The 11,658-nt window shown below is 28.7% G+C and overlaps 1 protein-coding gene and 1 pseudogene across 1 annotated transcript; one reads left to right on the top strand and one right to left on the bottom strand.

The window, feature by feature from the left end:
* The first annotated feature begins 4,357 nt into the window (after positions 1-4,357).
* On the top strand, positions 4,358-5,721 carry LOC145836550 (NAD kinase-like). Its single transcript, XM_082944345.1, has 2 exons — positions 4,358-4,818; positions 5,163-5,721. Exons 1-2 carry the CDS (start codon positions 4,358-4,360, stop codon positions 5,719-5,721), a joined length of 1,020 nt encoding a protein of 339 aa, XP_082800471.1.
* Positions 5,722-7,544: 1,823 nt separating this feature from the next.
* On the bottom strand, positions 7,545-9,305 carry LOC145836549 (glutamate--cysteine ligase catalytic subunit pseudogene; annotated as a pseudogene).
* Between the last annotated feature and the right edge of the window lie 2,353 nt (positions 9,306-11,658).

Genomic DNA, 11,658 nt, shown 5'->3' with positions numbered 1-11,658 from the left:
CAGAATTTTAGAGTCACTTAGATTAATATCTTTTTCTCATAGGATAATTCAAACTAGTTTCTAAAAAATACAATTTGCTTCGTATTAATTATTTTAAATACAATATTGAAACACTTTGTGATTACTATGATTTTTTGAAATTATAAAAGCAGCTACAAACCATTTGCTATAATCTATTTTAGTGTTAATAGTAACAGAGAAACTAAACAATATACAAATTATACTTTACATAAATATATTAATTAAAGTAATTATTGTAAAATAAGTGAAGTTTAAGAAATTTTTCTTGACTCAAAAGTTTCGAAATTTAACACCATTTTTGTTCTTAAAGTAAACTTTTTACATAATTTAATAGCTAAATGATAGAGCTAAAACAAAATATTACTCTTTTTAGTTTGTGTTTATGAGGTTGGTGCTTGAGCCCATAGAAAAACTAAGACATTTTTGCTTTTTTTAGTCCTCGCAAAATATCTAAAAAGCACATATATTTTTAACTATTTTTTGAATTAACTATAATGGTAAGTGTCTTTGATTTTTATTTAAACTTAAAATTTTAGATGCAAACAATTTTCATTTTTTCAGATTTAGTCTTTAATTATTCTAAAAATATGTTGCAAGAACTAAAAAACATTTATAGACCCTTTTGTGGTTTTTCAGTTCTGGCAACATATTTAAATAAAAGACTTAGTAAGAATCTTATTAAAAAATGTCTAATAAAAATTTCTTTATAATCAGTGAATTAAGATTTTCTCAAAAAATTTTTTTTTTTTGACTAGGCAGGAAGACCATAATTAAAGTCCCATACTAAAAAAACAAAAATGGCTAATATCTCAAAAAATATTAAGTTTTTACATAAAAAACAAAGACAATTGCCAATAAATTTAGTTCAATAAAAAAAAATAAAATTTATATGTATATCTTTAGATATGTTCTGAGAACTAAAAAAAGCCAAAATGTCCCTTTTTCTATGGGCTCTAGCAACAACCCAATAATCCTAAAATCAAAGAATAATTTTCATTTTAGCTCTATAATTTGGCTATGAGATTCTGTAAAAATATACTTGAAGTACAAAGAAGTTGATGCGTTTTGAGTCAAGAAAATTTCTCAAATATTTCCCCTTATTTTAAAATGATTGTTGTTGCTTGTTTAATTTTTTTCTAATTCAGGATAGTTAGAATATTTTCTTTAATCTTAGGCTTTTTTTTTCTGAAAAATCTATTCTTTATTCAGTCCTTTTAAACTTTCATTTTATTTATTTAATGTGTTTAATCTTGGTGAACAAAAGTTTTGTTCATTTTTTTCTCTTAACAGTTTTAATTAATTTTTTTCACAAACTCAGGGTTAAACATAATTTGGGATGCTTTTTGGTCATTTAACTTGCGTTTTTGTTTTGAAAAAGTGGTATTCTATTGAATTATCATTTCTTTAGTCGTAAGTTATAAATTTGTTTACGATAAAAATTAAAAACCATGTAATTTCAAAATTAAGAAAAATAAATTATAAATTTGTAGTTTATTGAATAAACATTTTAATGAGCTTTTCAACTAAGTTTGTATTAAAAATAAATACCTAATTAAGCTTAGGGATGCGACACTTATTCTGCTCAGGATAACTCAGAGTCAGAGTAGTTCAAAACTTATGAAAAACTCAGCTTAATTTAGGCTAGTTGAATTTTTGAAAATATTCAAACTAATTTGTTTTAGAACTTATTTTACAGTTGAAAACTACTTTTTTTACAAATTTGTTATACTAAGTCCTATATTTATTAATTTTTTAATTTCAGGCATTTTAATTTAATTTATACCATTACTTTTTAGTTTTTTACTTATACATATTATTTGTTTTAATTTTTTATAAAGTCAGGCCAACTCTGGCTAGTTTAATGTAATTAAGACTGTTTTTGGTAACTTAGGCATTATTATTAATAATTAATATAATTTTTGTTAATAATAAATAACTAGTAATTATTTTTTTCTCGTAGAAAATGGAAAGTCAGTAAGCTAATTAAATATAAAATCGTTTTTTACTTAGAAAAAATAAAGTTTACACTAGACTTATTTGTTTGGAAATATTTACAAAACTTTTACTATTATTATTCGATTTCGTTGCTAAAACAAATTTTGTTTTTTTGACATACTAAAAGTCTTTGTAGTTTTTAAAACAAAAAAGTTTAAACATGTTATACATAATGTATTTTTAAACTGCCGAAAATAAGGTAATTTAAAATTGTTAAACTTAAGTTTGTATTAAGTTAAAAATTTACACCAAAAAACAAATAAAACCTTTTAAATGAACAACTTTTTTATTAACTACGTTTTTTGAGTTTTATGTTCCAATTTTTTTTATCTGCTAAAACTATTACTTAAAAAAACTGTAAACAGTATTGTTTAATTTTTTAGTTTAGTTTTAGATTATAACAAAAAGATCGAAACTAACTAAAATATTTTTAAACTCTAAGCCTTTAAAACTACTTAAAATTCTCAATTATCAAATTAGAAAAAGTTATTTAAGCACAAAAAAGTAGTTAGTTAAGTATTTTTTCAAAAAAAATCTTTAAAGTTGTTTTTTAATTAATCTTTTCTCAACCACTTTCAAATCTTGAAAAATTCATGTTGATTCCAATAAAATATGATTAACTGAATTGTTTAAATAAATATACTACATGGTTTAATTTAAGTATATTTACTTACCATCTGACTTTAATGTAATTATTTTCTACTACTTCGCATGTTGTAGTTTAAATAGAAGCTATACAATTTTTCTTTTTAATCTTCGGTAAAGAACCATAAGTACACTTAACCTAACACAAATAAACTACATAGGATATAAAAATAAGGTAACTTGCATATAAAAAATAAAAAATAAATTTTAAACTATCAGTTTATACTAAGTTGATAAACATGGTAGTAAATTATAGGAACCTTAAAATGAAAAAGTTAACATGATAGTGAACTAACTTTTTTATACCTGAAGTCGAGTATTGCTGATAATTTTATAAGTTATTACTTTCCTAAAAATATTTTTTTAAACTTAAAATTACTTACTAACTAAATGATACTTATACAGTTTATTGCTTATATATGTAAAAATTTTTATATAATTTTATTTAATAATAATTTCATGTATGTTTTAAATTTTTTATAGCTTTAATAACAAATTGTTTTAAAAAATTAAAGATTGTTCATTTGTTAAAGCTTTCAATACAACCACGATGTTGAGCTTAAGAAACAGTTTTTAATTGTTGTTATAAGAAAAGAACTTCACTTGAAGTATAATAGTTTTTATATACTCTTATTGTATTAAAAAGTTCTTATTATTAGATTTTTTTCTTAAATGACATAAAAGTGTTTTTGTGTAAGAAATCTAAACTAATTTTTTATTAAATTTTTTTTTTATATCATTCTAAATTTATCTATCTTGTTAAAAGTTAGTTTAACAGTGCTACAAACAATAACGATTCTAAGTTTATAAAGATTTTTTTCTCTTGAAGTGTTTTGTTTTTAAATATTAAGCTTTTAAAAAGGAAAGACATTGTTTTTTGAAAGCAGTTTTTAGTCCCAACGTTAAGTTAAATTTTAATTTTAATTTCTTGTAAATTTACTTAAAGTTCTGAAAGTTTGTAGTAGGTTTGTTCAAAAGCTTTGACAAAAGTTTTAAAATTACAGTTTAAAAACAGATTAAAATTTATAATTGTAAGCATTTTCCACATTAAAAGATTGTAAAAGTCAACTAGAAAATTTGGAAATAAAAAAACTCGTGTTGTGTTTAATAACTCTGCGAGCATTCTATTATTAGTTGATAGTTGTAGTTAAAGAGAAGGTTTTACTTTTCATACCTTTAAATGCATTTATTTTGTTAATTTTTGGTATTTGAAAATTTCTTTGCTTCTCTGAATAATTTGAAAGTTACCTTTTCTACTTACACCTATTTAACTTAAAAAAAAGTAAATTAGCAAACAATACTTAAAAATAACCAAAACTTTAAAATGAGTTTTTAGTTAAAGAATTCTTGAATTGTTACTAATTACTAACTTAAGCTAGATATCACTACAAAAAGGTTAATTAAATGAAAATTTACATAAATAAAAAAAACTTAAAACACCAGTTATGACAAGTCTTTTTTTTATTCAAAAAATTTTATTAAATATCTGTATGAAATAATCACTTACTCATTAACCTTGTTTAAAAATAGTATAAAAGTATGCATAAAGTTAATTCTACATTCAAATCTTACTTAAACGAAAACACATTCTAACAGGTATTAAATACTTTAGATATCAATAATTTCTCGAATAAATTAGAACAATGTTTTAGATAATAGGTACATTTGTGTTAATAAACCAATTTAAAACTTAATCATGCAAAACTCAAGTAACGAGCTGAAGTGGTCCAAGGCACCGAAAAATGTTCTCGTGATCAAAAAGATCGACACTGAGCTTGTCAGTCCTTTCATCGAGTGCATATCGTGGCTCACTCACGCCAAAAACCTCACAGTGTTCGTACAGCTACCCGTGCTGAGCGAAAACGAAGTGAAAAACCACGAAAACTTCAAAGAGATCGCCGATAAGGTCCAAGTGTTCCATCGAGCCTCCACCATCGATCTTGTGGTGTGTCTGGGAGGAGACGGGACCCTTCTGTATTCGGCATCCTTGTTTCAACAAAACATGCCACCGATCGTACCCTTTCACATGGGATCTTTGGGCTTCATGACTTGCAACGTGTTCAAAGACTTTAAAGAGACTCTCACCAATGTTTTGGAAGGAAAAGCTTTAGTTATGATGAGAAGTCGGCTAAACTGTACTTTAACAAAGAGAGAGTCGTAAGTTTGCTTGTATACGCACAACTAAGCTTAATCTACTTATTCTCATTTTTTTAAACTGTTTAATTCAAATTCTTTTACTTAAAAGTATTAGTTAATATTTTAAAGAATATGTTGCACTTTATTAAAGTATAATAATCAAAAGTCAAAAACGGACTTTTATATTTTTGAAAGTGAAATCAAAATTGAATAACTTTTATTTAAAAACATCAGAAAAAATAAATATCTTTGTTAGTTTAAGTGCTAGTTTTTTGAGTTCCTGAGTTAATATCTAAATGTACTTAAGGTAATTTTTTAATAATTAATTTAAGATGATTTAACTTTTAAGGTCAATAATTTCTCAGATTAAAAATAACAAAGCACCTAAACACCGCAACGCCGGCAGAAACTTTCAAAACTTCCGTCCAAGTCAAAACGTACCTGGTCCTGAACGAGGTGACGGCCCACAGAGGCGTCAGCGGTCACCTGTGCAACCTGGACCTGCTCGTAAACGGCAGGTTTGTCACTTCCGTTCAGGGCGACGGGTTGGTCGTGTCGACCGCCACCGGAAGCACGGGGTACTCGGTGGCCGCCGGCTCTTCCATGGTCCACCCGCAGGTCAACTCCACCGTGATCACCCCCATCTGCCCGCACAGCCTCTCGTTTCGCCCGGTGGTGGTGCCCGCCACCGTCAACGTGAAGGTGAAGGTGGCCGAGAACGCCCGGTCGTCGGCGCTGGTGTCGTTCGACGGGAAAGACACGGTGGAGCTGTGCCGGGGCGACCTGCTGAGCATAAGGAGTTCCGAGCACCCGGTTCCCTGCGTGTGCAAGTCGAGCCCCATGGACGATTGGTTCAACTCCATCAGCGACTGCTTGCTGTGGAACTGCAGGCTTCAGCAGAAGAAAATTAACAAGTCGAAGTAAGATGCTGGGAACATTTGTTTTGATAAATGTTGTTCAACTGTATAGTGCTAATCGTTTATTCAATTAAAATAAAAATTAATGACACTTGTATTGAAATATGACCTTGATTTTTTAAATACAGTAAATAATAAATAAATAAAATAGACTGTATTAATACATTTTTTTAATTAATAGACTTAAGATATTTCTCTTTTTTTACATCAGCTGAATTTTGTGGTCAATAATATTAGTTTGAAAATTTTATTATTTTTGTAAAGTATTTCAGTGAAAATAATAATTTCATAACAAAATTGTAAAAGTATTTTCTTTTTTCAAAAACTTTATTACAAAGCTCAATGTTTTCTTATTTCTAGCTAAAATTTTTATAGATCGAATTGTTACTGTTTTCATTTATCATCTTAAGTAGTTTTTGAAATTTTTTTTATATGTAGATAATAATTTTTTTTTCCGTAGAATTAAAGTTGCACGGTTAATTGTTTATATAGTTTTAAAGAAGTAAAAATTAAAGCAGTAAACCATCTAAAAAAGTTTTGATAAGTTTATTTAAACAACACAGTTATAATTTGAACTACTGTTAAGAAACTTTTTGAAAGAGAGCTTTAGTGAAGGTATAAGTAATAAAAGCTTAAGTTCATATATAGTACAACTTTCTTTAAAAACGCAGTCAATCTATAAAAATTTCACAGAAAAAAAGTTGTTCTTTAAATTTTAACTTTAATCAAGTTATTTTAAGCTAGTCTTAAGACTAACATTAAGTTGTTAAATACTTAATTAAAACTTTCAAGCTTAAGACTTAGTTATTTGATAAACAGAGGACCTATTGCGTTGAAATAAAGTAAGGCTTTCAACGTTAAAGTATTTTGGTATAAAATATGTTTAAAACGTTTTAAGCTCTTGTTTACCTATAAAAAAAACACAAATAAATAAACGGAACCGAAAATTATACTCCAAAGCTAAAAACAACCGTATTTATACAGCTAAATAAGTAAGTACTAAAATAACAATAATAATTATTTGCTGCAATTAGCACTAAATTTTTAAAGTTTAAAACTATAAAAAATTTGTACGAGTATTTTTGTAAATTTCCAAAGTACACTAATGTTACTTATCAAATTTATGATTTATTTTTATACATTCTAGCTTATTTAACTTTATTTATTTTTACCCTTATTTAATATATTAAAGTTTCTTATTATTAGCAGGAAAAATTCCAAATTTATAGCATGAATAACGATTTTTTTCTTCCTTCAATTAAAAAAAACATGTCGTGCTTTTTAGTTAACATATCTATATATATAACTTATAAACTGTATAAGCAATAAAAAAAAGTAAAAAATTTTTTTTAGATAAATAAAAAAATTAAACCTAAACTAATAAAAAAAGTACTTAAAATAATTACACTAGTTTTTGAATTTAAAATACTATATAATCTCTTATAGTTGGTATATACTAAAATTAAATTGAGTTAGTCTGATAGAAATGCTTAAAAATATAGATAAGCTTAAGCTTAGGAATTCTTTTATTAAATATTGAATAACTACTTTTTTTTAGTCTTAATTGTTAAGAAAGATTAATATAACATTTTTGTTTACTACTATCTAAATTCAAAAGAAAACTGTTTTGCTCGTTAAAAAGAATATTTGTTAACATAAGTATCGTGAATTTTATGAGTTTTAAATAAATAATTTAGAATACTTATTCGGTTCTGAAAAGTTTGTTATTAAATTATCAAAACAGAAGCAACTCAAACAAATTTAAAATATAGGGAACAATTAAACAAAATTTTGAACTGCTAAAAAATATACAAACGTAAACCAATTTTATCAAACAGCCCACAAAGCCTTCATCATGTCGTGATTGATCTTGTGATTGAGAACGCTGTCTCCTTTGTATTCTTCGTGATTTTCAACGAACCGCCTCATCTTTTGCGCCACCGTGAGCGTCTCGCCTGAAGCTATACCGCTCAAGTGGCTCATGTAAGCGTCGAGCTTCTCTAAAGTTTCATCGTTGTGAGTTTCAGTTTTTAAATACTCTTTGACGAGTCCGATCAACCCAATGAAATCTTCTCCGTATCCATTTATAATTTTGCCTGCAGACATCAGCACCACTTCGCCTTTCTCACCACCTTCAACTCGCATTTTGTCGGGAAAGCTAAACGTTTGAGTCCTGACGGCGTCCCTTAACTGCGCCTTGTCCATGTTAGAGTGATGACCGGACAAGGGGGTGGTCAAGTCTACGTTAAACTTCGCAAAAGTCCTGACTAAAAGCACTACGAATGTGGCGAAGGCGGCGTTTTCAAAATCGGTCGGTTGAACTTCCAACACGCGTAGCTCGCACCTCCAACCTGTGGGCGATTTCGGTGCCGGCGGCGGCTTCAACCTCACCGGGTGCCAAATTGAATTGTTTATGGCCTCGTAGTTACAGTAGCTCTTCTCAACGTCCGGGTCCAACTCATCATCGGCTACCAGCACAGGGTCTCTCACCCAAAGATGGGCGACGTGCCTCGACATGGTCTCGTCGACGCCTCGGCCAATGAGAAAATTGTACGCTTCTCGGTCGTGCGAAGCGGCAACGTCATTGAGCGTGAGGTGGCCTTCACATAAAAACATCTCCGCCGAGTCCCAACGCGAGCTCTTCACCTTTTCCGCTTCTTCTCGCGTCCGATCGTCGTTGCACTGCACCATCATCGTCCATCTCGTGTCCACGTCTGAGACGAAGCCGCGAAAAAAGGGGCTCGAGGCGCTCATGGCCATGAGGACGGGCGAAACAGCCACTAGCTGGTCGTACACTTTCTTGCACTGGTCCAAGTTGGCCAGCTGAACGGTGGTTTGGAGGCAGCAGCTACTGAAGGCGATCCAAGTGCTGTCCAGGTAGATGTGGTCGTCTTTGCTAGCCTCCTGGTCTTTTTTCCGCGAAAAGTCTTCTCTGAATGGTAGCCGCGTGTTCTTGTCCTTGTATATTGGAATATTGCAAGCGAACTTAGATCCTTTTCTCAAAAGCAAATTCCCATTAAATCGTTTATTAGCGGACGAAGCGCAACCGACATCGTCGTGGAAGAATATAGACTTTGAGATTGGGTTCTTGTCTTCCGGTCTAACTTCCAAGGCAGGTACGGTGTAATCCTTGCAGCCTATTAGCGGGTACGTGGTCATGGTCACCATTTTTTCGTTTTCGCCCAAAAAACTGTTTATCTGGTCTCTTCTGAACTTCATGTTAGCCTCCACATTTGCCAGATCGTCCACTGAGTTTCCAAAAGGTCGACCCGGTGTGCTCTCCACCATGAACTCGCTTGATTCTATTTGCCAACAGATCCGATGCTCCTCATCCAGGGTATCATTGAACTTTTTCAGTTTTTTAAGGACTTCAGTTCCCTTTAGTACCAACTTGACCGTATCGGCTACGTCGTCCACTCTGATGATCATCTGTTCGACCTCGTCGCCCCATTTAAACGGGTATTCCCCTTGGCCCTGCATTCTCTTGTAATTGTGAACGAACTGCTCCAACCCCTGCTGTTTCAACTTGGGGATGAGCGGCTTCATTTTTTCCCATCCGTAAAAATTCGGGGCACGTTCGAACACTTCCATGTTTAATAACTAATATAAACATTCCTAAAACAATTATCAAAACTTTTGTTTTTATTTAAAATCTATTTTTTTTTGTTTTTTTTTAATGAGTTAAATTTGTGTTTAAGATTTTCGGAATTGTTTATACTAATGTATATCGTTTCTTTCTTAGAATTATTTCTTTCGTTTCTTTCGTTTCTTAGAACTATTTTAGTACGAGGTTTTGGAAATTTTTAGGTTCAGTTTTGTTCAGATTGTGAAAAAAGATACAAAAATCAGTCCTTAAAAGTTGAAACAAAATTTGAAAAAAAAGTCTATTCACGTTAAGCATTAAAAAGGTTTAATCTAGACAGAGCGAATTTTTTACACGTTTTTATGTTTTATGAATTTTTATTTGTGCACTATTTTGCTAAATCCAATTTGATGTATTATAAACTTTATATTATCAATTATAAAACTTCTTAAATGAATTTAGTGAAACTGATTATAGAACAAACTGTGGACAGCACAAAACATAATTTTCGTCAAAAACTAAAATATTTGATTACAATGATTTATTGAGGAATTAACTTAAAATACGAAAATAAATTAAGAGCTAGTGTTTTGACTACGATAGAATGTGTTATACGAAAAAAATGTTTAATTTTAATATTTGCTAAATCAAAATAAAAAGACTTAACTACTTTTTTTAAACTAATATTTGTCACTTAAATTAATTTTTTTCACTTTTTTAATCAAAACAATGTTAACTCTCTAGTTTTTTTTTTGTTGAAATAAATAAAACACCTTAAATAAAATCTAATAAATTGATCTTAGCTTAAGTATATTGTTAGTCCAAGGTATTTAAAAGATGTTCATACAAATCTATTTAAGCTTTAACATTTAAGTTTGAAGTAATATAACATTTAATATTCTTGCATTATTATATTTTCACTGGTCTAACTAAAAGTTAACAATAATAATACACTTCTAAACCTCCTACTACAAGACTAAAAATCAATATAAAAACTAAATTTTTAGCCATAAGATTTTACTTAAGTTACATAAAATACTAGCTAAGTTTGCTTTATTACTCATTATGTAATTAAATATTACGACGTTTGTTGCAGTTTAACATGTTACAGTAAACAGTTGCTATCGAACATTACAACGTTATATGAGAAAAACAATTAGTAAAACTTACTATAAAAATATTTTTTAACGAAATAAATACAAGATTTATAAATGTTAAAAACTAATAATGATTGGATTTAAAAAAAAATTATCAAATGAAATATACCAACGACATATATGGAACTTAGTAGCATTTTATAAAAATAAAAGGTTAATAATGAATTTGAACATAAATATAAAGGTTTTAGTTATTATTTTATATCTAGTGTTTAATTCTGGCCTTTAAATAAGAAACTTTTTTGTTTATTTTATTCTTTATATCTTTATAATAACTATTATTTTGTAATTAAAATCTACTTTAATAAATCGTTGAAAATTTTTATTGATATGGAAAATTGTATAGTACTTTAAAATTTTTCCATTCTGTGGTTTAAATGACCGATAAACGACTGTAAGAAGTCTACCTTCATTTATAACTAGAGTATAAAAGCGTTCAAAAAAGTTGGTGCAAAGACCTGGTGTACAAAAAAACCTTTCGGTTATCGAGTCATGCACCGGAACAGTTTAATGTCATGTCCAAGACAACAAAAATAAAGACAAGCAAATGCAAAAGTATTAAAACCATAAACAAGTACTTTTTTTATTGAGCACTACATTATGATAGGCCATGCTATGCCTTTCTAATAATGTGTAATAATACTTAGAAGAATCTTCTTAAATCGACGTGTTTTATTTTGCTTTTGTTATTATCATACACTTAAACATACTTGCGACGCACCAAAAACATTTCATAAAGTTCACTTGTTTTGTGTAACAATAAGCCGAAGTAAATGACTTAAACTTATTTTATTTTTAAAGAAATCTACAAGTCGCCATGTGTTATCCAAGCATAAAATAAAGATATATTTAGTAAAAAAACAAAAAAAAAAGTATAGTGATATGTTTAATTAATAAGAAGTTAAATAAAGAATAATTGTTTTTATTATATCAATAAAGTAAATAATGTAGCTTATTTATATAGTGATACTCTTGTTTAATAGTTGATTGTAGCATACAAAAATATAAATTTAAACTAATGTTAAAACTCTCAAGATACATAAAACTAATTTTATTCAGTATTGCTTTTTTTTAACGGTAAAAGTTTATATATACCAAAGGTACATACGAGGAAAGCAAAAAATAAATCTAGGAACAAGAGGTTGAAAAATTACAATAACATTAGTTATTAATATTTGTTTTTCCATTTTGTTTAACAAACAAT

The sequence above is a fragment of the Thalia democratica genome, chromosome 5, assembly GCF_965202585.1.
Source record: "Thalia democratica chromosome 5, ktThaDemo2.hap1.1, whole genome shotgun sequence".
In the NCBI taxonomy this organism is placed as follows: domain Eukaryota; kingdom Metazoa; phylum Chordata; class Thaliacea; order Salpida; family Salpidae; genus Thalia; species Thalia democratica.
This window is presented reverse-complemented; position numbering and strand designations above follow the sequence as displayed.